This window comes from Mobula birostris, chromosome 2, assembly GCF_030028105.1.
Source record: "Mobula birostris isolate sMobBir1 chromosome 2, sMobBir1.hap1, whole genome shotgun sequence".
Taxonomy (NCBI): domain Eukaryota; kingdom Metazoa; phylum Chordata; class Chondrichthyes; order Myliobatiformes; family Myliobatidae; genus Mobula; species Mobula birostris.
The window spans coordinates 85,026,034-85,052,041 of record NC_092371.1 but is presented as its reverse complement, the minus strand read 5'-3'; the positions used below and the strand labels follow the sequence as shown (position 1 = coordinate 85,052,041).

The following is a 26,008-nucleotide window of genomic DNA, read 5'->3' as shown; positions in this document are numbered from 1 at the left end:
AGTCCCAATAAGCCAATTGTAATTTCAATCTAGTTGTGCCATTAGACAAAACAATTTCCTGGCTCTTACTTCCCCTTCCTTTCTCCACTTCCATGATTCACAATGGTCCTAAAATCTATCAGTCTCAGTCCTGAACGTACTGAAGGATTCAACACAAGCAGGGGCACCAGTGGCTATACTTCCTTAGCAGTTTGAGATTTGGTATGTCACCAAAGATTCTAGCAGATTTCTACAGATGTACCACCGAGAGCATTCTGATTGTTTGAATCACTATCTGATTTGGAGGTGCCACTGCAAAGAATCGGGAAAAGCTGCATTGGTTTTAAGACTCAGACGGTTCCATCATAGGCAGTAGCTTCCCCACCGCTGAGAACATCTTCATGTGCAATGAACCAGAATTGATTAGAGAACTTAAGTTAAAAGAGTCCTTAGGGGAAAGTGATCATAATATGATCGAATTCACCCTGAAATTTGAGAATGAAAAGCTGAAGTATTACAGTGGAGTAGAAGGAATTATAGAGACATGAGTGAGGAGTTGGCTAGGATTCATTGGAAAAGAACACCGGCAGGGATGATGGCAGAGCAGCAATGGCTGGAATACCTGGAAGTAACTCGGAAGGCACAAGATATATATATCCCAAAGAGGAAGAAGTATTCTAAAGGCAAGATGACACAACCTTGGATAACAAGAGAAGTCAAAGCCAAAAAAAAAAGCCAAAGAGAGGGCATCTAATAGAGCAAAGACTAGTGGGAAGTTAGAGGATGGGGAAGCTTTTAAAAACCAACAGAAGGCAACTAAAAAAGTCATTAAGAAGGTAAAGATGGAATACGAAAGTAAGCTAGCCAGTAATATTAAAGAGGATACCAAAAGTTTCTTCAGATACATAAAGTGTAAAAGAGAGGGGAGACTGGATATTGGACCACTGGAAAATGATGCTGGGGAGGTAGTAATGGGGAACAACGAATTAATGGACAAACTGAAAAAGTATTTTTCATCATTCTTCACTGTGGAAGACACCAGAAGTATGGTGGAAGTTCCTGGTGTCAGGAGGCATGAAGTGTGTGATGTTACCATAACTAGATAGGAGATTCTTGGGGAAACTGAAAGGTCTGTAGGTAGATAAATCACCTGGACCACATGGTGTACACCCCAGAGTTCTAAAAGAGGTGCCTGAGGGGTTCATGGAAGCATTAATAATTATCGTTCAATAATCACTAGATTCTGGAATGGTTCTTGGTTCTTGATCCTCAAAAATATTCCGCATGGAATTTAAACTGGAGGTGGTTCTGGAAGACTGGAAAATTGCAACTGTCACTCCACTTTCAAGAAGGGAGAGAGGCAAAAGAAAGGAAGCTATAGGCCATTTAGTCTGACCTGAGTGGTTGTGAAGTTGTTGGAGTCAATTATTAAGGATGAGGTCTGAGGGTACTTGGAGACACATGATAAAATAGACCATACTCAGCATGGTTTCCTCAAGGGAAAATCTTGCCAGACAAATCTATTGGAATTAATTGAAGAAGTAACAAGCAGGATAGATAAAGGAGAATCAGTTGATGTTGTGCACTTGGATCTTCAGAAGGCATTTGACAAGGTGCCACACATGAAGCTGCTTAACAAGCTAAAAGCCCATGGTATTACAGGAAAGATTCTAGCATGGATAAAGCAGTGGCTGAATGGCAGAAGGCACAGAGTGGGAATTAAGCTTTTTTGGTTGGCTACCGGTGACTAGTGGTGTTCCACAGGGGTCTGTGTTGGGACCGATTCTTTTTATGTTGTGTGTCAATGATTTGGGTGATGGAATTGATGGCTTTTTTGTAAAGTTTGCAGACAATATAAGGATAGCTGGAGGGACAGGTAGCTTTGAGGAAGTAGAGAGGACTTAGATTAGGAGAATGGGCAAAAAAATGGCAGATGAAATACAGAGTCAGGAAGTTTATGGTCATGTATTTTGGTAGAAGAAATGTAACAGTTGACTATCAAGTCACCTCTTATCTTCCTTGACGCAAAGGGACTTGGGAGTCCTTGCACAGGATTCCCTAAAGGTTAATTTGCAGGTTGTGGTGAGGAAGGCAAACGCAATGTTAGAATTCATTTCAAGAGGACTACAATATAAAAGCAAGGATGTATTGTTGAAAAGTTATAAAGCACTGGTGAGGCCTCACATGGAGTAACGTGAACAGGTTTGGGTCTCTTATCTTAGAAAGGATGTGCTGAAACTGGAGATGGTTTAAAGGAGGTTCACGAAAATGATTCCAGAATTGAATGGCTTGTCAGATTAAGAATGTTTGATGGCTCTGGGACTGTATTCACTAGAATTCAGAATGAGGGGTGACCTCATTTAGATTAGATTCAACTTTATTGTCATTGTGCCAAGTACAGATACAAAGCCAATGAAATGCAGTTAGCATCTGACCAGCAATGCAAAGAATAGTGTTATTTACAAAATAACTGCGAATAAGAAGTACTACAGCACACAAATATAGACGTACTGAGACAGTACAATATGGGTGCAATACTGCTTAGCGCTGTGATGTGAGGTTCAGCAGGGTCACAGTCTCAGGGAAGAAGCTCTTCCTGTGCCTGCTGGTGCGGGAGCGGAGGCTCCTGTAGCACCTACTGAATGGGAGGAGAGTAAAAAGTCCATGGTTAGGGTGACACGCGTCCTTGGTAATGGTTTTCGCCCTGCCCAGGCAACATTTATGGTAGATGTTCTCAATGGTGGGCAATTGGGTGCCAATAATCTGCTGGGCAGTTTTCGCCACACGCTGGAGCGCTTTGCAGTCCGATACGGGACAATTGCCATACCGCACTGAGATGCAGTTGGTGAGTATGCTCTCAATGGTACAGCAGTAAAAGCGGTCATTGAAACCTATCAAATGGTGTGATGACCTTGATAGAGTAGACGTGAAGAGGATGTTTCCTATGTTGGGAGAGTCTTAGACCAGAGGATATGGCCTCAGACCAGAGGGACATCCTTTGAGGTGGAATTTCTTTAGCCAGAGAGTGGTGGATCTGTGGAATTCTTTGCCACAGGCAGCTGTGCAGGCTATGTCTTTATGTATATTTAAGACAGTGGTTGATACGTTCTTGATTGGTCAGGGCATGAAGGGATACAGGGAGAAGGCAGGAGATTGGGCTGAGAGGAAAATTGGATCAGCCATGATGAAATGATGGAGCAGACTCAATGGGCCAAATGACCTAATTTGGTCTATTTCTAAAAGGCACCATGCAGGACAAACCACCTTCTCATTGCTGTCATCAGGGAGAAGGTGCAGGAGCCTGAACAGCTGCTTCTCCTCTGCCATGAGTTTTCTTGAACACCACCTCACTTTTTGGACAACTTACAGTACATACAGTACAGTAGATTCCGGTTAACTGGGTCATTAGTTAATCAGGGCTGCCATTTATTTATGACAACCCTTTCAAAAAAAAAACAAAAGCTAATTGGGAAAATAGCCAGAATTCCCTTTATTTATTTGCGACACTAATCCACTTAATTGGGACAGGAGACTATTGCTGAACAGTTTCTTACTAGTGTCGGACTACTTGTGTGGCCGTACTGTGCTTAAATAGTGTCATTTACATGTCCTTCCGTTCAAAAAGAAGTAATTTTTGTCACAGATAGTTGGCAAGAAATAAGCATCAAGTCAACTCAGAACTGTTTTGCTCACTGTGGTTTCCAGCATTCAGGTTTGGAGATGCCAGAAATGGCCGCAAGTGAAAATGAAACGATTTCACTACTATAAGAAGTTAGGAACTATGAAGAATTTGAAGGTTTCTAGAGACAATCATCTTGAGTATTACAATGAAGACTTGGAGGATGCAATTGTTGATGGCATTGTATGAAGGCAGTCCATTATCTACACTGTGTCTCTGCTGATTTTGTTCATTTACAGTCAATCAGAACAACAAGGCATCGTACACTGGAAAATCCTCCTCTGATAACTATTGGGAACTAATGGACAGTTTTATAGTACTGTAATAGTATTGACAGAGTTCTAATTTGTTCTGTATTTCATTTTAATACATAATTTGTTACTCAGTTAAATGGTAGTTTGTCATCTTTATGCCTTTTTAACTATATTCGTGAAACTTTGGCTAATTGGGGCAGCTGCTTAATTGGGCCAAAATAGGCCACTGTTTGGATGTATTGTAATCTCATTGTAACTTCAAGGGATTTTTTTTAATGTGTTGCACTGTACTGTTGCTGCAAAACAACAAATTTCAAAACATAAGACCATAAGACATAGGAGCAGCATTAGGCCATTCGGCCCATTGAGCCCTCACCATTTAATTATGGCTGCTTTATTATCCCTTTCAACCCCATTCTCCTGCCTTCTCCCCATCCTTCGACACCTTGATTAATGAAGAACCTATCAAACTCTGCTTTAAATATACCCAATGACTAGGCCTCCACAGCTGTCTGTGGCAAGGAATTCCATAAATTCATCACTCTCTGGCTAAAAAAAATCCTCCTCAGCCTTGTTCTAAAAGAACAACTGATTCTGATTCCAATTCCTCAGCACACAAGGAGAATTCTTCCCATGTTATGAAGTTGACTTCATACAATGCTATTGCAGCTCAGCGTGTTAGAATTCCAGCATCTTCCGTAAGCAAGTTTGTACAATCCTACCCTTGTGTGCATGGGTTTCCTCCAGGTGCTCCAGTTCCTCCTGTTCCAGACTGCATCTCTAAATAAAATAAATTTCCAGTCATGATGCCAATTAATTAGTCAAAAAAACAAAGCAAGTATAAATTGCTTCAGAATCTTCGCTCTGCTTTCTAACTAACGCAGTATGATTGAATCACAGGGTTCCCCATCCCATTGTCTTCCACTGGATAGAGTTGTCAGTGGTGCGGTATTCCACACTATTACATGAACCTGCTGGGATGCAGTTGTTTTAGAGGTTTTGTTGCTCACAGCTGTCAGTTGTGCATAATCCTGTGAAGATGCTCATAACAGTCTGGAGATTTTACAGGGTTAGACTCAGTAACGTTCTCTTGTTTACCTTTCTTCCTGCATTTTTTTTGTAATTTAATTTTTATTGTGTGGGCATGTGGCCAAGTGGTTAAGGCATTCGACTAGCGACCTGAAGGTTGTGAGTTTAAGCCCCAGCCGAGGCCGCGTGTTGTGTCCTTGAGCAAGGCACTTAACCACACATTGCTCTGTGACGACACTGGTGCCAAGCTGTATTGGCCCTTGCCCTTCCCTTGGACAACATCGGTGTCGTGGAGGGGGGAGACTTGCAGCATGGGTCTTCCATACAACCTTGCCCAGGTCTGCACCCTGGAGAGTGAAGACTTTCCAGGCACAGATCCATGGTCTCGCAAGACTAACTGATGCCTTTTATTTTTTATTGAAGTTCATCATCAAACAAACATTTCCATAAGATGTATTTCAGATACTGTACATATATATCATATATTCATATTTGCCACAAATCACAATATTTATCTGAGGTATACACTTATAGAAAAGAGAGGAAAAAAAGAACAAGCAAAAGAAGAAAACTGTACAAGTAGGGAGTGATCTCTTTTTTTTTACAACATAATCATTGATTTGTGAGAATAAAATCAGGCCTATGAGGTGTTATATAGTTAAACCATTTTTCCCCAGTATGAGTCAAATTGTTCCAAATGATGATTAACAGATGCTGTTATCTTCTTCATTTTGTAAATGTCCATTGTAATATCCATCCATGCGTTTAAAGTTGGACTCTGCTGTGATAACCACTTCCTGGTAAGAGTCTATTTACCGACCACCAGCAGTATATTCATTAAATATTTATCTCTTTCAACCATTCTTGAGGTATATACCCAAAATATATGGTCTTACTTTCTAAGGGTATTTCACGTTTAAAGATGTCTTGTAGGGCATTGCGAATCCCACTCCAATAGTCTTTGATAACGGGGCAATCCCAGAAAATATAATGGTTTAAATTTTGTTTTCCACAATTTCTCCAGCAAACAAGGAGGTTAGTATCATGATGGGATTTCTGAGCGGGTGTAATAAAATATCAAGTTTTTCCATCCAAATTCCCTCCATTTCTGTGAACGGGTACACTTCCATTGATACCTCCATATTATTGTCCATTCTTCCTCAGATATAATTATCCCTCCTCCCTTCTCCCATTTTGTTTTAATGTATGAAGTCGAAGGTGTTTTAAGATTTGACAAACCCTTATACACGCTTGAAATGATTCTACTACCATTACCTGAATTATATGCTTTTCTAAGTAGCTCTATCAAACATGTACTTGCCTTGGTTACATTTTTAACCTTCCTATTAACATACTGTCTCATCTGTAAATACTGATAAAAGTCTTGTTTTTTTTAATAAGTATTTCTCTTTGAGCATTTCAAAACTGAACAGTATTCCTTCTTTCATTATATTTTAAAGAACTGTTATTCCTTTAGCTGTCCAGTCCTTAAATCTAGCATCCAGTTTATTCAGCATAAAATCTGAGACATATGCACACCATTTAAGAATTACAATACCTCCCTCTAGTTTATATTCTTTTATAATAGTTTTCCATATTTTAAGAGTCCATTTCACCCATGGGTTATCAATAGTATTTATGTAACTTTGTAGGTTGTTATCAGCCAAAAATGCCTGTATGAGGATGGAAAGTATCCTCTCTTCAATGTTTTTCCATTGAGTGTCATATGATGGGTTGCACCAGCATATCACAGCTCTCAACTGTGCTGAAAAATAATCATCTCTAAGAGAAGGTAGGCTTCCCACCCCCCCCCCCCTTTCCTTGGCTAACTGCAAAGTTTTGAGACGAACTCTAGGTCTTTTATCTTGCCATATATATCTTGATAACATTTTGTTCCATTCATTGAATTGATTTTGGTTAATCTCTATTGGTAGGGTCTGAAAGAGATATAATATTCTGGGCAATATATTCACTTTAATGGATTCAATCCTTGAACTGAGACTTAAAAAAGGAATTAGATTCCATCTTGTTAGATCTTCCTTAATTTTTATATATGGATAATTGCATTCTAATAATTTTGTCAAATCTTTTGGCATAATGATGCCCAAATATTTGACGGACTCTGTTTGCCATGCCCAGGGATATCTACTTTCAATTTCTCTTGGTGGGCTATAATTATATGAAAGTAATTGGGTTTTATCTATGTTGATCTTGTATCCTGATAATTGACCATATTGTTCAAAGGATTGCATCAATTTAGGTAAAGAGTATGTTGGTTGCCCTAGATAGATCAAAATGTCATCTGCGTAACAGGCCACTTTATGCTCTGTCCCTTAAATAGTAATTCCCCTGATATCTTCATTTTGTCTGATGTATTGAGCTAATGGTTCCAGATATAATGCGAAGAGTAGCGGTGACCATGCACAACCCCGTCTCATGCCCCTTTCTAAGGTAAAACTATTTGATAAATATCCATTGATTTTAATCCTAGCAATAGGATTGTCATATAGTGCCTGTATAGTTTTAATAATTGTGTCATGTAAACCAAATCTATGTCAAACTCTGTAAAGAAAATTCCAGTTAACTGAATCAAATGCCTTTTCAGCATCCACGCTTATCACTAATGCTTCAATTTTATTTTTTTGTACATAATCTATAATGTGAATTGTCCTTCGTATATTGTCTTGTGTTTGGCGTCGTTGTATAAAACCTGTCTGATCATTGTGTATCAGTGTGGGTATAAACTCTTCTAATCGTTTGGCCATGATGAAGGTAAATGATCTATAATCCACATTAAGAATAGGTATTGGTCTAAATGACTCACATTCCATTTTATCCTTGCCTTCTTTCGGTATAGCTGAGAATATCGCCTCCTTCCAGCTGGGTGGCATGCTTGCGCCTTTTTTACAGCCCAGTTCAGCATGGGGAATAAAACAAGAATTAACTCATTTTTAAATTCTTTATACTACTCTGCTTAATATCCATCTGATCCTGGTGACTTGCTTAATTTAAGCCTACTAATTGTGGTTTTTAGTTCAGCTTCAGTTATGTCCGCAGTCATCATTTGATTTTGTTCTTCACTTAAAGTGGGTAACTCCAGAGAATTCAGGAAGGTGTCAGTTTGGGTTGTGCTTCCCCCTGGAACTTTGGAATATAGAGTTTTGTAAAACACTTCAAAAGCTTCTTGAATTTCACTTAGCTTATTTTTTATCACTTTTGTTCTTGGATCCCTACTTCTATGAATTGTATTTTCTGCTTTTTTTTTCAGTTTCCACGCCAGTATTTTCATATATTTAGATCCACTTTCATAGTGCCTCTGTTTCAGAAACGTTAAATTTTTCCTGATTTCTTGTGTAGGCAAACTATTAATTTCATTCCTAATTTTTAAAATTTCCTCTAATATATCCTGTGCCAAACTCAATTTGTGTTTTTTATCTAGTTTCTTCAGCTTATTTTGTAATTCCGCTAATGTTTTATTCCTTATTTTTTTTCTTATATAAAGATATCGCTATAATTTTCCCTCAAGACAGCCTTCAGAGTATCCCATAGAATGGGAGGTGAAACCTCCCCATTATCATTGAATTCTAAGTAAAGACCAATCTATTTTTTAATTTGTTCCTTAAAATAGGGATCATTGAGCAGACTTGAATTTAGTTTCCATATAGTATTCTTTGGTTGTAGGTCAAAATTAGCAAATAAATATATAGGTGCATGGCCACTTACATCTATTGTCCCAATTCCACAGGTGATTATTTTGTCTTTATCTTTTCCAAATGTTACAAAACAGTCTGTTCTTGTATATACAGAATGGCGGACAGAATAATGAGTGTAATCCCTTCTGTTGGAGAAAAGGTCCCTCCATATATCAGTTAGACCAACATCCTCAAAAAGAGTGTTAACTTTGTTATGTAAGGACTTTGTTTCATAGGTTTTTCTATTGGAAGAGTCTAGCTTTGGTTGTAATTGTAAATTTAAGTCTCCCCCACATATCAAGAGACCTTCTGTTTCTGTTACCATAATATTAGTAATTTTCTGGAAGAAACTAATATCACTTCCTGGGGGTGCGTATATATTCAGTAGAGTCATTATTGGATCAGTCTCTGTTCCCAGACTGTAGAATATCTTTACTCCCAGCTCCACTCCACTGAGTTTCAGGTGAAGTTTTTAAATAGTGGTCTCAATGTGCTTCTCTTTTTCTGCTTTTGTTCACCAGCGACCGAAGAGGTGGGATGATTGTAGATCCTTTAAGGTCCGGAATGCCAAGATCTGGCTTTGATCCATCATCGGGAATACCAGGACAGCTTCCTCCTGGATCCGTGCCCCCTGGAGCCAGGTTTGATCCGTTTGGACCAATTGGACGTGGCCGTGCTGGGTATGTCTGATGCTTTATATCAAAATTCAGCAGAAGCTTTATAAATGCCACATTACCACATGGTTGTCTAATTGAACAGGTGCTTCTACACCAGTGGAACGTTCATTTCTGAATCAGTGTCCTTCACTGAGGAATATTCACAGTTCAGTATCACACTCATCACTTCCACATACATAATTTTAAAGTGTTTTTTTTTCCCCAGGTACAGAACATCACATGGCACAAAAGATTACACAAGGAATAGTCAGGTGAAGGTCAGATGGAAACTGAAGGAGAGAGAGATAGAAGGGGAAGATAAAGTGAAGGCAGAATATGAAAGAATAAATAGAGAAAGAACAAAATAAGAAGTTTTTAAAAAAACTTAAATATATTGTCCTGGCGAAGGGTCTCAACCAGATCATCAACAATTTATTCCCTTCCATAGATGCTACCTGATCTCCTGAGTTCTTCCAGCATTTTGCGTGTGTTATTCTGAATTTCCTGGGTGGTAGGGTGGAGGTACATCTCCACTAAAGGTGCTCATTCCTTCTGCTAGTCTGTGTGTCATGCTTGGGCAAGGTGTAGTACCTGCTGAGCCCCTCCCCCACCCCGATCAGGGTCACGTGAAGCCATGGGAGCAGGTGGTGGATGGTCGTATGAGCAGCTGGTGCATGTCACAAGTCCTGGTTATGTGACCATGACACCAGGCAGACAATCTTTGAAGAGTATTGATAATGGCTGGGGTCACCTGTCTTGTAAAGACACCGGAAATGAAAATGGATATGGGAAAGCCAGTGGATGTAGTGTACCTGGACTTTCAGGAAGCCTTTGATAAGGTCCCACATAGGAGGTTAGTGGGCAAAAATAGCGGACAAAGAGTAGCGATTAACAGGTCGTTTTCAGAATGGCAGGCGGTGACTAGTGGGGTACCGCAAGGCTCAGTGCTGGGACCGCAGCTATTTACAATATACATTAATGATTTAGATGAAGGGATTAAAAGTAACATTAGCAAATTTGCAGATGACACAAAGCTGGGTGACAGTGTGAAATATGAGGAGGATGTTATGAGAATACAGGGTGACTTGGACAGGTTGGGTGAGTGGGCAGATGCATGGCAGATGCAGTTTAATGTGGATAAATGTGAGGTTATCCACTTTGGTGGCAAGAACAGGAAGGCAAATTACTATCTGAATGGTGTCGAGTTAGGAAAAGGGGAAGTACAATGAGATCTGGGTGTACTTGTTCATCAGCCACTGAAAGTAGCATACAGGTACAGCAGGCAGTGAAGAAAGCTAATGGCATGTTGACCTTCATAACAAGGGGAGTTGAGTATAGGAGCAAAGAGGTCCTTCTGCGGTTGTACAAGGCCCTGGTGAGACCCCACCTGGAGTATCGTGTGCAGTTTTGGTCTCCAAATTTGAGGAAGGACATTCTTGCTATGGAGGGAGTGCAACGTAGGTTCACTGGGTTAATTCCAGGGATGGCGGGAATGTCATATGTTGAAAGATTGGAGCAACTGGGCTTGTATACGCTGGAATTTAGAAGGATGAGAGGGGATCTGATTGAACATATAAGATTATTACGGGTTTGGACACGCTAGAGGCAGGAAACATGTTCCCGGTGTTAGGGGAGTCCAGAACCAGAGGCCACAGTTTAAGAATAAGAGGTAGACCATTTAGAACGGAGTTGAGGAAAAACGTCTTCACACAGGGTTGTGGATCTGTGGAATGCTCTGCCTAGGAGGGCAGTGGAGGCCAATTCTCTGGATTCTTTCAAGAAAGAGTTAGATAGAGCTCTTAAAGATAGCAGAGTCGGGGGATATGGGGAGAGGGCAGGAATGGGGTACTGATTGTGGATGATCAGCCATGATCACAGTGAATGGCGGTGCTGGCTCGAAGGGCCGAATAGCCTACTCCTGCACTTATTGTCTATTGTCCAGAAGAAAGCAATGGCACACCACTTCTGTAGAAAAATTTGCCAAGAACAATCATGGTCAGGGAAAGAGAAAGGAATGGGATGGCAGTGTGAGGGGTTCTTCCCCACAGGTGGCGATCCCTCACAGATTAGGGATGGAGGAAGATCATTATGTCGTACAACATGCAACATAATGATGATGATGAATCTGAATTTCCAACTTTTGCAGAATCTCTTGTGAATACACGTATATTCTTATTGGTCGACCCATTATAGAAAGGATGTGGAGACTATGGAAAGGGCACAGAAGAGGTTTATCAGGATACACAAAATAATCTGCAGATGCTGGGATCAAAGCAACACTCACAGCACGCTGGAGGAACTCAGCAGGTCGGGCAGTGTCAGTGGAAACGATGAGTTGACGTTTCGGGTCGGAACCCTTCGTCAGGACTGAAGAAAGAAGGAGGGGGAAGGATTTGAAGAATGCTTGTAGGTTCAGTTGAAAAACCAGTAAGTTGAAAGACAAAGGGGTGGGGGAGGGGAAGCGGGGACGTCATAGGCAGGAAAACAATGGGTAGTAGAAGGAAGCAGAACCATGAGGGAGGTTATAGGCAGCTGGGGGAGGGGCAGAGTGAAATAGGGATAGAGGAAGGAAGGGGGAGGGAATTACCGGAAGTTGGAGAATTCTATGTTCATGCCAAGGGGCTGGAGACTACCTAGACGGTATATGAGGTGTTGCTCCTCCAACCTGAGTTTAGCCTCATCATGGCAGTAGAGGAGGCCATGTATGGACATATCTGAATGAGAATGGGAAGCAGAGTTGAGGTGGGTGGCTACCGGGAGATCCTGTCTGTTGTGGCAGACGGAGTGGAGGTGCTCGACGAAGTGGTCCCCCAATCTGCGTCGGGTTTCACCGATGTAGAGGAGGCCATACCAGGAGCACCGGATGCAATAGATGACCCCAACAGACTCACAAGTGAAGTGTTGCCTCACCTGGAAGGACTGTTTGGGGCGCTGAATGGTGGCAAGAGAGGAGGTGTAGGGACAGGTGTAGCACTTACGCTTACAGGGTTAAGTGCCAGTTGGGAGATCCGTGGGGATGGACGTGCGGATAAGGGAGTCACGGAGGGACCGATCCCTGAGGAAAGCAGAGAGGGGTGGAGGAGCAACACCTCATATACCATCTAGGTAGTCTCCAGCCCCTTGGTATGAACATAGAATTCTCCTACTTCTGGTAATTCCCTCCCTCTCCCTTCCTCTATCCCTATTTCACTCTGCCCCCTCCCCCAGCTGCCTATCACCTCCCTCATGGTTCCGCCTCCTTCTTCTACTACCCATTGTTTTCCTGCCTACGACGTCCCTGCTTCCCCTCTCCCACCCCTTCGTCTTTCAAATTACTGGTTTTTCAACTGTACCTACAAGCATTCTTCAAATCCTTCCCCCTCCTTCTTTCTTCAGTCCTGACGAAGGGTTCCAGCCCGAAACGTCAACTCATCATTTCCACTGATGCTGCCCAACCTGCTGAGTTCCTCCAGCGTGCTGTGAGTGTTAGGTTTATCAGGATGCTGACTGGATTCGAGGGAATGAGCTACAAGGGAAAGTTGGACAAATTTTGGTGCTTCTCCCTAAAGTGTCAGAGGCTAAGGGGAGACCTGACAGAAGTCTTTAAAATTATGAGTATAGATAATGTACACAGTCAAATCTTTTTCCCTGGGATAGAAATATCAACCAACTGGAGAAGATGCTTTGAAGGTTAGACAGGGAAGTTTAAAGACGATGTGAAGGTCAAGCTTTCCGCAGAGAGTGGCAGGTGATTGGACTGGGTTACCGGGGTCTTATTAGAGAGACACATGAATATGGAGGGATATAGACAAGACGGACATTTAGTATAAATTGACAGAGATCGGCACAGCATCGTGGGTTACGTGGCCCCCTCCATTGCTGTATTGTCTCTGTTTCCTCTACCCTGGGAAGGATCTGGTAATGAAGAGGGAGAGGGAACAATGAGATCAGAGGTGGGAGCAGAAAGAGTGTGTGTGGCTTTCCACATTTATTGGGCAATTTTGTTAACCAGCTGTAGAACCTTCCTTCCTGCCTGCCCCATCAGTGACAGTCCCCTGCCAAACTCCTGCTTCTGTAACTTAGCAAGATTCCTTTGTCTCCTTCCTAGTTCTGTAAAGGGTCTTCATCCAGAAATGTTGGCTCTGTTTCTCTTCCTACCAAAGCTGCCTGACCTGCTTGAGTATTTACAGAATCTTCAGTTTGTATTTTAGATTTCCAGCATCTGTAGATTTTTTCTTAATTTTCGAATAAAAAAAACAATTAAAACATAGAACATCGCAATGTAGTACAGACCCTTTGGCCCATGATTTTGTGCCGATCTTTTAACCAATTCCAAGATCAGTCTAACCCTTCTCTCCCACATAGCCCTCCATTTTTCTTTTACAAGGGATAGGAGCAGAATTGGATTATTTGGGCCCTCGATTCTTCTCCACCATTCCATTATGGCTGATTTATTATCTCTGTCAACCCATTCTCCTGTCTTCTCTCCATGACTGTTGACATGCCTTCTAATCAAGAACCTATCAACCTCCACTTTAAACATACCCACTGACTTGGCCTCCACAGCTGTTTGCGGCAATGAATTTGAGTCTCTTAAATGTCCTTAATGTATCTGCCTCTAGCACCACACTCTGTTTAAAAAAAAGCTTGCCTCTGAGATTTCCTCCCTATATTTTCTCCCAGAGATGTTTGTTTGGCTCCGGGTGGTTAATATTTTATTGCCTGTAGTCTCCAGGATAATCTTGAAAGGTCGGTAATCCAATACGTACAGAATCAGAAAGAGGCCATTTGCTCATGAAGTCTGTTTATTTTCATAGATCAATCCCATCAGTCCCATCCTCACGTCCTTGTGTCTTCAGATATATTATGTGTGGTTCTTGTTCTCTAATTTTTGAATGATCACAAAATGTTTTTCTCTTTCAGCCCTGACCCCGACCACCTTCCTCCTCCAGGATACGATGATTTATTCATGTGATATTCAACCTTTCCTTTTATGCATTTGGAAACCTCTAGTGTCAATCACAATTTGTGAAATCCTGTAGCTTTTGCGAACGTTAATTGAATATTTTACAATCTGCTACCTGCTCTTCTATGTGTGTCTCTCTCTAAAGAACAACAGCTTCAGCTGAACCAGTGTAGCTGATGAACTGAACAAGTGAAGCTCCTAGGCACAACCAAAACCCTTAGGTGCTGATGTGTTACAAACAACCCAAACATCAGTTGTCAGCGTGTGATTCTCTTTTGAAAGGCAGGTGACGTTTAATGCATAAGAATTTGGGTTTCAGTGATCCTGAACATAATAAACTGCTGGACAAACAAGAATGCTGTGTAAGTCCAATCTGTTGTGTTGATTATTTTGTGGAGAACTGTCTGTAATTTCTCACGTAAAGAACATCCAGAGTAACACACACAAATGCTGGAGGAATTCATCTGATGAAGGGTCTTGGCCTGAAATGTTGGCTCTTTATTTGTCTCCATAGATGCTGCCTGACCTGCTGACTTCCTCCAGCATTTTGTGTTTATTAAACTAGAAATTAAGTGCCTAACTTTATGCAGAGTTTGAGATTGCTGGAACAGTTACTTGTGGGGGGAAGTACCAACTTTAAAATGTGATCATACTTTTAAAGTAATTGGAAGAAAGTTTAGGGGGTGTCAGATAAATTTTTTTTAAACACCGAGATTGGTGGGTGCACAGAGCATGCTGTCAGGGGTGATGGTAGAGGCAGATACATTAGGGTCATTTAAGGGATTTAGATAGGCACATGGATGAAAGGAAAAAGGGGGCTACATGGGAGGGAAGGATTAGATTGACCTTTGTGTAGGTTAAAAGGTCAGCACAATATCATGGGCCAACTGGCCTGTACTGTGCTTTGTTATAATATTCTATGTTCTAATCCACTCTGGCTGCACAATGTCCATATCCCTTCATTCTCTGCATGTTCAACAATCTAAATAAAAGCATTTTTAACACCTCTATCATGTTAGCTCTACCACCGCCCTGGCAGTGCATTCTACCTCCACTAACCACTCTAGCAGCCCACTTAAAGTTCAAAGTAAATGTATCATAAAAGTACATATGTCACCATATACTGTACAACCCTGAGATTTATTTTCTTGTGGGCATACTCAGTAAATCCAAGAACCATATTAGAATCAATAAAAGACTGCACCAACAGGGCGGACAACCAACCAATGTGCAAAAGGCAACCAACTGCAAATACAAAAGTAGTAATAGTAATAAATAAAAAGCGATAAGAGTCCTTGAAAGTGAGTCCATTGGTTGAGAGAAAGGTTCAGTGATGGGGCAAGTGAAATCATCCCCTCTGGTTCAAGAGCATGATGGTTGAGGGGTAATAACTGTTCCTGAACTTAGTGGTTTAGAATTATTGGCAAACTTCAGATGGTGATGAGATGGGGTACAGGAGTGAGATATATCAGCTAGTTGAGTGGTGTCGTAGCAACAACCTTGCAGTCAACATCAGTAAGACCAAAGAACTGATTGTGGGCATGAGAAAGGTTAAGGTGAGGGAACACACACCAGTCTTCAGAGGGATCAGAAGTGGAAAGAGTGAGAAATTTCAAATTTCTGGGTGTAAATATCGCTGAGGATCTAACCTGGATCTGACATATTGATGCAACTACAAAGAAGGCATTAGGAGATTGAGAAGATTGGTATGTCTCCAAAGACACTCAGAAAATTTCTACAGATGTACTGTGGAGAGCATTCTAACTGGATGCATAAGAGTCGTGGGAAACTGGCAGATTGGGAAGACTTTAAAAAGCAACAAAGAACTACAAAGTGAGCAATAAAGAAAGGGAAGCAGGATTATGAAAATAAACTAACACAAAAATAAAAACAGATAGTAAAAGTTTTTATAATTATATAAAGTGGAAATGGGTGCTTAAAATGAACGTAGCTCCCTTGGAGGATGAGAAGGAGGAATTGATATTGGGTAATGAAGAAATGGCAGAGGCTTTGAATGACTACTTTGTGTCAGTCTTCATAGTGGAGGACACATCTAACATACCAAAAGGAGATGTTATGGATGCGATAGGAGGTGAGGACCTTGATACAATAGCTATCACCAAGGAGGTAGTGCTGAGCAAACTTGTGGGTCTGAAGATAGATAAGTCCCCTGGTCCTGATGGAATGCATCATAGGGTACTGAAAGAAATGGCAGAAGTCATAGTAGCGGCTTTGGTGATAATTTACCAAAATCCTCTGGACTCTGGGCAGGTCCTAGTGGATTGGAATAACTATAAGCCAGTTAGTTTAACATCTGTAATTGGAAAAATTCTTGAAGCTATCATTGAAGAAATAGTGAGGCATCTGGAAAGAAATGGATCCATCAGGCAGATGCAGCATGGATTCAGGAAATGCAGGTCTTGTTTGACAAAATTACTGGCATTCTTTGAGGGTATAACAAACACAGTGGATAGAAGGGAACAGATGGACATTATTTACTTGGATTTCCAGAAGGCGTTCAATAATGTGCCGCATAAAAGACTTATCCACAAGATAAGGATGTACAGAGTTGGGGATACATGGGTATTACTCGGGTTAGCAATCAGTGGTGAGTGGTGTGCCGCAGGGGTCAGTGCTGGGCCTGCAACTGTTCACAATATACATTAGCGATCCGGAAGAGGGACTGAGTGTATTGTATCTAAGTTTGTTGATACTAAATTGAGTGGAAAATCAAATGCGCAGAAGATACAGAGAGTCAGCAGAGAGATATAGATAGGTTAAGTGAGTGGGCAAGGGTCTGGCAGATGGAGTACAATGTTGGTAAATGCCAGTTCATCCACTTTGAAAGAAAAAATGGAAGAGCAGATCAGTATTTAAATGGTAAAAAAATAATTGCAGCATGCGGCTGTGCAGAGGGAGTTGGGAATGCTTGTGCATGAATCACAAAAGGTTGGTTTGCAGGTGTAGCAGGCTGTCAAGAAGGCAAATGAAATGTTGGCCTTCATTGCAAGAGGGATTAAATTTAAGATCAGGGAGGTTATGCTGCAACTGTAAGGTACAGGTGAGGCCGCACTTGGAGTACTGTGTGCAGTTCTGGTCTCCTTGCTTGAGGAAGGATATCCTGGCTTTGGAGGCAGTGGAGGTGAGGTCCACCAGATTGATTCCAGAAATGAGGGCTTAGACTATGAGGAGAAATTGAGTCACCTAGGATTGTACTTGCTGGAATTCAGAAGAATGAGAGATCTTAGAGAAAGATAAAATTATGAAAGGGATAGGTAAGATAGAGGCAGGAAAGTTATTTCCACTGATAATGAGACTAGAGCTAAAGGACATAGGCTCAAGATTCAGGGGAATACTTTTAGGGTGGAGATGAGGAGGAACTGCTTTTCCCAAAGAGTGGTGAATCTGGAATTCTCTGCCCAATGAAGCAGTGGAGGCTACCTCAGTAAATATATTTAAGACAAGGCTGGATAGAATTTTGCATAGTATGGTAATTACGGGTCATGGGGAAAAGGCAGGTAGGTGGAGATGAGTCCATTGTCAGATAAGCCATGATCTTACTGAATGGCAGAGCAGGCTCGATGGCCTACTTCTGCTCCTACTTCTTATGTTCTTATAGCCGTCTCGTATGGGGAGGTCACTGCACCGGATCAAAGTAAGCTGCAGAGAGTTGTAAACTTAGCTCCATCATGAACACTCACCTTTGCAGTATCTAGGACATCTTCAAGGAGCAATGCCTTAAAAAAGCGGTGTCCATCATAAAGACCCTCATCACCCAGGTCATGCCCTGTTCATCAGGAAGGAGGTACAGAAACATGAAGACACACATTCGACGATTCAGGAATAGCTTCTTCCTCTCTGACATTGGATTTCTGAATGAACCCATTCATTTATTTATTTCTGTTTTTGCACTACTATATTAAATTATTTAATATACATGTATATATACTTACTGTAATTCAGTTTTTTCTCTATTATTATGTATTGCATTGTCAACAAATTTCAGGACATGTGCCAGAGATATTAAACCTGATTCTGATTCTGCTGTGAGTGCTGGTATTTGGGTAGGTAATGGTTGGCAAAAGGGCACATGTCTGCTGGATTACTGACTCTAGGAGTATGTTCCCCATCAAGATTCTGCTCATCTCCTCCACTTTCTTTTGCTGTCTATCATGAACAGATGTCCTCTGGCTGCTGACCCATCCTGCCACAGCCAAACAGTTTCTCTTTCTTTACTGTTAAATGCACTGTATTAAATTGATTCAGTGAATCAATTGACTTCCTGTATTAGACGGTTCTGCCTGATGAGTCTGACCTGGTATTCAGAGGTGTGATTTCTCTGAGCTTTTTAAATTTAATTTTCAATATAAAAGGTATTTTGATACTTGTTTTATTAAACACACACAAAGACACTTACTTCAGTGTTTGGGAAGTTAATGGAAAAGATCCTGAGAGGCAGGATTTTTGAACATTTGGAGAGGTATAATATGATTAGGAATAGTCAGCATGGCTTTGTCAAAGGCAGGTTGTGCCTTATGAGCCTGATTGAATTTTTTGAGGATGTGACTAAACACATTGATGAAAGTAGAGCAGTAGATGTAGTGTATATGGATTTCAGCAGGGCATTTGATACAATACCCCATGCAAGGCTTATTGAGAAAGTAAGAAGGCATGGGATCCAAGGGGACCTTGCTTTGTGGATCCAGAACTGGCTTGGCCACAGAAGGCAAAGAGTGGTTGTAGATGAGTCATATTCTGCATCGAGGTCAGTGATCAGTGGTGTGCCTCAGGATCTGTTCTGGGATGCCTTCTCTTTGTGATTTTTATAAGTGACCTGGATGAAGAAGTGGAGTGATGGGTTAGTAAGTTTGCTGATGACACAAAGGTTGTGGGTGATTTGGATAGTGTGGAGAGCTGTCAGAGGTTACAGCGGGACATCGATAGGATGAAAAACTGGGCTGAGAAGTGGCAGATGGAGTTTAACCCAGATAAGTGTGAGGTGGCTCATTTTGGTAGGTCAAATATGATGGCAGAATATAATATTAATGGTAAGACTCTTGGCAGTGTCAGAGGGATCTTGGGGTCCGAGTCCATAGGATATTCAAAGTTGCTGCGCAGGTTGACTCTGTGGTTAAGAAAGCATATGGTGCATTGGCCTTCATCAACCGTGGGATTGAGTTTAAGACCCGAGAGGTAATGTTACAGCTATATAGGACCCTGGTCAGACCCACTTGGAGTACTCCGTTCAGTTCCGGTCACCTCACTACAGAAAGGATGCGGAAACCATAGAAAGGGTGCAGAGGAGATTTACAAGGATATTGCCTGGATTGGGGAGCATGCTTTATCAGAATAGGTTGAGTGAACTCGGCCTTTTCTCCTTGGAGTGATGGAGGATGAGAGGTGACCTGACAGAGGTATATAAGATGGTGAGAGGCATTGATCGTGTAGAAAGTCAGAGGCTTTTCCCCCAGGGCTGAAATGGCTAACATGAGAGGGCACAGGTTTAAGGTGCTTGGAAGTAGGTACAGAGGAGATGTCAGGGGTATGTATGTATGTATTTATTAATTAATTATAAACACAGAGTGTGGTGAGTGAGTGGAATGAGCTGCCGGTGACAGTGGTGGAGGTGGATATGATAAGGTCTTTTAAGAGACTCCTAGATAGGTACATGGAGCTTAGAAAAATTAGAAGGCTATTGGTAATCCTAGGTAATTTCTAAAGTAAGTACATGTTTGGCACAGCATTGTGGGCCGAAGGGCCTATAATTGTGCTGTAGGTTTTCTATGTCTCTAAAATGCTGGAGGAACTCAGCAGGTCAGGCAGCATTTATGTTGGGGGAATAAACAGTTGATGTTTCAGGCCGAGGAAGGGAGAAGAAGCCAGAATAAGATGGTGTGGGGGAGGGAAAGGTTGGTGGGTGAAGGGTGAAGTAAGGAGCTGGAGGGAATAGGTGGAAGAGTAGAAGAATTAAGGGTTGTGGGGAAAAGGCAGGTTGGTGGAGATGAGTCCATGGCCAGATCAGCCATTATTTTATTGAATGATGGAGCAGGCTTGATGGGACAGATGGCCTACTCCTACTCCTAAATCTTATGTTAAAAAGGAAGAATAATAGAGATTTGACCATAGGAGAAAGAAGAAGGAGGGGTACTCTAGGGAGGTGACAGGCGGGTGAGGAGAATGGATAGGGAGGGAACCAGAATGGGAAAAAGAGTTTAAGGGGAGTGGTAGAAATTGCTGAAAGTTGGGGAAGTGATGTTTATGCCATCAGGCTGGAGACCACCCAGATGGAATATGAAGTGTTGCTTCTCCAACCTAGGTTGTCCTCATTAAGACTTGAGGAAGCAATGGACTGTCAGGTTGAAATGGGAATGGAAAGTCGAATTGAAATAGGTGGCCACTGTGGTGGACAGATTGAAGGTGCTTGACGAAGCGGTCACCAGTCTGCATTGGGTACATAGAACAGTACAGCATAGTACAGGCCCTTCAGCCCACAATGTTGTGCTGACCCTTAAACCCTGCCTCCCATATAACCACCCACCTTAAATTCCTCCATATACCTGTCTAATAGTCCCTTAAATTTCACTAGTGTATCTGCCTCCACCACTGACTCAGGCAGTGCATTCCATGCACCAACCACTCTGAGTAAAAAAACCTTCCTCTAATATCCCCCTTGAACTTCTCACCCCTTATCTTAAAGCCATGTGCTCTTGTATTGAGCAGTGGTGCCCTAGGGAAGAGGTGCTGGCTGTTCACTCTATCTATGCCTCTTAATATCTTGTATACCTCTATCATGTCTCCTCACATTCTCCTTCTCTCCAGAGAGGAAAGCCCTAACTCCCTTAATCTCTGATCATAATGCATACTCTCTAAACCAGGCAGCATCCTGGTAAATCTCCTCTGTACCCTTTCCAATGCTTCCACATCCTTCCTATAGTGAGGCAACTAGAACTGGACACAGTACTCCAAGTGTGGTTTAACCAGAGTTTTATAGAGCTGCATTATTATCCCACGACTCTTAAACTCTATCCCTCCACTTATGAAAGCTAACCCTCCATAAGCTTTCTTAACTACCCTATCTACCTGTGAGGCAACTTTCAGGGATCTGTGAACATTGTCACACTAAGGGCGTTGGGAACAGACACTGAAGTACAAGGAACAGGACTTGATTAGAGTAGGGATGTGACAGGATACAGACAAGGAGCAAGGACAAGAACGCAGACTAGGGCTTGGACCCCGAGCCAGAGTCTGGACAAGGACCCAGAACCTGGGTCTTGCCTCGGGCTCGGGCCCCAGAACCAGGCATGGACATGACATGACTGCAGGACTGGAGGCTGGGGTCTTGAGGCTTGAGACTTGGAAACAGACTGGGGTCTTGGTCTTGAGGCTTGAGCTTGGAGACAGGCTGGGGTCTTGGTCTTGGGTCTAGGGTACTTCGAGGCTTGGGTATGGAATCCGAGCAAGAGACTGGGCAAGGACCCAGAATCTGGGACTTGACTCGGGCTCGGACTCCAGAACTAGACGAGGACAAGACGAGGCTACAGGACTGGACGTGGCTTGGACGTGGAACTCCTGGGTAGGGCGAGACACAAGGACAGGTAAAGGCACATGGACAGGACTCGGATAGGACTGGACGAGGGCCCTCAGGAGCACGGAGCCTTGGACTAGGAGAGACAGGAGCACAGAACACAGAGCCGGGACCCCTCCTTGGGAACAGGATGTAGGGCCGGGACCCCTCCTTGGGAACAGGACGTAGGGCCGGGACTCATACACAGAACACTGAACATGAAGAGACAGATCCCAACACAAGGTAACGCAACGCAAATGGCCGGACCCACCTTGCGAAGGTGAGGACACAGAGACAGATCCCAACACTAGGTGGCAGCAAACAGCCAGACCCATCTAGTGAAGGCGTGGACACAGAGACAAGTCCACACAATGAAAGACAGTTCCTAATCTTGACCTATCAAGGCTCCGGTCTAGCTCTGGCGGAAAGACTTCAGCAATACAGGCGGGGTATCCAGGCAGAGAGTCAGTTGAGGGGGGAGGGAAGACAGGGGGGGAACAGGACAGTCCAGCAGGCAATCCCTGGTTTGCAGAGGTATTTATGTCTCAGCCCCAAAACGAGAAACATGTGACCACAACAGAAACTGGGGAAAACCAGAAACCCTGAAACAAGGAACCATGGACCGGACTGTGAACCGGAACATGGACTTCACGGACCGGACTATGACAGCAACCTCCCCCCCACCCCGGGAGCCTCTTGACAACCCAAAAAGCTTTCCCAGACTAAGGAAAAAACGGGCGGATGCAGGGGGCGGGGGGCATCAAACAGGAGAGAACCAGGAAGGTAAGAGTAAAACGACAGTGTCTGTGTCACTGGGTCCAAGTCTGGCAGGGCTGTTCTGTCACACTGAGGGCATTGGGAATGGATCCAAATGCAAGACACAGACACTGAAGTACAAGGAACAGGACTTGACTAGAGTAGGGACGTGACAGGATACAGACAAGGAGCAGGGACATGTACACAGACTAAAGCTTGGACCCCGAGCCAGAGACTGGACAAAGACCCGGAACCAGGGTCTTGTCTCTGGCTTGGGCCCCAGAGCCAGGCATGGACATGACATGACTGCAGGACTGGAGGTGGGGTATTGAGGCTTGAGACTTGGAGACAGGTTTGGGGTCTTGAGCCTTGAGGCTTGGAGACAGGCTTGGGGTCTTGAGCCTTGAGGCTTGGAGACAGGCTGGGGTCTTGGTCTTGGGTCTAGGGTACTTCGAGGCTTGGGTATGGACTCCGAGACAGAGACTGGGCAAGGAACGATAACCTGGGACTTGACTCGGGCTCAGACTCCAGAACTAGGCGAGGACAAGATGAGGCTACAGGACTGGACGTGGCTTGGGTGTGGAACTCCTGGGTAGGGCGAGACACAAGGACAGGTAAAGGCACATGGACAGGACTCGGGTAGGACTGGACTAGGCACAGACTGGACGAGGGCCTTCAAGAGCACAGAGCCTTGGACTAGAAGAGACATGAGCACGGAACACAAAGCCAGGAATCCTCCTTGGGAACAGGACATAGGGCCGGAACTCATACACATAACACAGAGCCAGGACTCCTCCTTGGGAACAGGACGTAGGGCTGGAACTCATACACAGAACACTGAACATGAAGAGACGGATCTCCACACAAGGTGGTGGCAAATGGCCAGACCCACCTAGCAAAGGCATGGACACAGAGAGACAATTCCACACAACAAAAGACAGTTCCTTACCTTGACCTAACAAAGCTCCAGTCTAGCTCTCGTGGAAAGACTCACAAATACAGGCAGGGTATCCAGGCTAGGTGAGCAGGCAGAGAGTCAGGCAAGGGGGGAAAAAGACAGGGAGGGGGACAGAACAGTTCAGCAGGGAATCCCTGGTTTGCAGAGGTATTTATGTCTCAGCCCCAAAACGAGAAACGTGCCCACAACAGAAACTGGGGAAAACCAGAAACCCCGGAACAAGGAACCATGGACTGGACCGTGAACCAAAACACGGACTTCTCGGACCAGACTATGACAAACATGTACCCCCAGATCTCTCTGCTCATCCACACTTCCAAGTATCCTACCATTTACTTTGTACTCTGCCCTGGAGTTTGTCCTTCCAAAGTGTACCACCTCACACTTTTCCGGGTTGAACTTCATCTGCCACTTCTCAGCCCACTTCTGCATCCTATCAATGTCTCTCTGCAATCTTCAACAATCCTCTACACTATCTACAACACCACCAACCTTTGTGTCGTCTGCAAACTTGCCAACCCACCCGTCTACCCCCACATCCAGGTCGTTAATAAAAATCATGAAAAGTAGAGGTCCCAGAACAGATCCTTGTGGGACACCACCAGTCACAACCCTCCAATCCGAATGTACTCCCTCCACCACGACCCTCTGCCTTCTGCAGGCAAGCCAATTCTGAATCCACCTGGCCAAACTTTCCTCCATCCCATGCCTTCTGACTTTCTGAATTAGCCTACCGTGTGGAACCTTGTCAAATGCCTTACTAAAATCCATGTAGATCACATCCACTGCACTACCCTCATCTATATGCCTGGTCACTTCCTCAAAGAACTCTATCAGGCTTGTTAGACACGATCTGCCCTTCACCCACCTGCCCATGCTGACTGTTCTTCATCAGAACACGATTCTCTAAATGCCCATAGATCCTATCTCTAAGAATTTTATCCAACAGCTTTCCCACCACAGACGCAAGGCTCACTGGTGTATAATTACCCGGACTATCCCTACTAACTTTTTTGAACAAGGGGACAATATTCGCCTCCCTCCAATCCTCCGGTACCATTCCTGTGGACAACGAGGACATAAGGATCCTAGCCAGAGGCTCAGCAATCTCTTCCCTCACCTCGTGGAGCAGCCTGGGGAATATTCCGTCAGGCCCCGGGGACTTATCCATCCTAATGTATTTTAACAAATCCAATACCTCCTCTTCCTTAATATCAACATGCTCCAGAACATCAACCTCACTCATAATGTCCTCACCATCATCAAGTTCCCTCTCATTGGTGAATACCGAACAGAAGTATTCATTGAGGACCTCACTCACTTCCACTGCCTCCAGGCACATCTTCCCACCTTTATCTCTAATTGGTCCTACCTTCACTCCTGTCATCCTTTTGTTCTTCACATAATTGAAGAATGCCTTGGGGTTTTCCTTTACCCTACTCACCAAGGCCTTCTCATGCCCCCTTCTTGCTCTCCTCAGCCCTTTCTTAAGCTCCTTTCTTGCTACCCTATATTCCTCAATAGACCCATCTGACCCTTGCTTCCTAAACCTCATGTATGATGCTTTCTTCCACATGACTAGATTCTCCACCTCACTTGTCACCCATGGTTCCTTCACCCTACCATTCTTTATCTTCCTCACCAGGATAAATTTAGATTAGATTATAGATTATGAGGACACGCAGTCCTCTTTTTATTGTCATTTAGTAATGCATGCATTAAGAAATGATGCATTATTTATCCCTAACATCCTGAAAGAGATCCCTAAACATCGACCACATGTCCATAGTACATTTTGCTGCAAATACTTCATCCCAATTCACACCCGCAAGTTCTAGCTTTATAGCCTCATAATTTGCCCTTCCCCAATTAAAAATTTTCCTGTCCTCTCTGATTCTATCCTTTTCCATGATAATGTTAAAGGCCAGGGAGCGGTGGTCACTGTCCCCCAGACGCTCACTCACTGAGAAATCTGTGACCTGTCCCAGTTCATTACCTAGTACTAGATCTAGTATGGCATTCCCCCTAGTTGGCCTGTCCACATACTGTGACAGGAATCCGTCCTGGACACACTTAACAAGCTCTGCCCCGTCTAAACCACTGGAACGAATCAGGTGCCAATCATTATTAGTCTTACTGATACAGAGGAGGCTGAATGTTGCCCCTAGTAAAAGGCTGGTTAAGGCATTAAGTAGGAAGTGATTGATAAGTACAACATTCTGAGATTAGTTCGGAACTAACTTCAAGCTTAATTGGATTTAAGATTTGAATACTGCAGCATTCTTTCAGTAACGTGCCCATGAATGGCAGGTTCTCTGCATCTTGGCAGGGACACCGCTAACTACAAAACACCAGAAAATTGCTTTTGTTGGTTACAAGTGAAAACATTTCATAAATCTCATGTCACATTTCTGGGATAATTGTTTTAGTGTTCAGAGAATGGTTCTTTAAGGTTGTTATAGACAGGGATGGTGATGGGGATAACCTCCCTCTTTT

The 26,008-nt window shown here is 43.2% G+C and overlaps 1 protein-coding gene across 2 annotated transcripts in view; it reads left to right on the top strand.

Annotated features, from left to right (window-relative positions):
- psmf1 (proteasome inhibitor subunit 1) overlaps positions 1-14,590 on the top strand; it is an 83,547-nt gene extending 68,957 nt beyond the window's left edge. For both annotated transcript variants that reach the window (XM_072244325.1, XM_072244316.1), the window contains 2 exons: positions 9,155-9,313; positions 14,192-14,590. In XM_072244325.1, coding sequence (XP_072100426.1) covers positions 9,155-9,313; positions 14,192-14,243 — 211 coding nt within the window. In that variant the 3' untranslated portion in view covers positions 14,244-14,590. The remainder of the gene's footprint in view (positions 1-9,154; positions 9,314-14,191) is intronic.
- Positions 14,591-26,008: the final 11,418 nt, after the last annotated feature.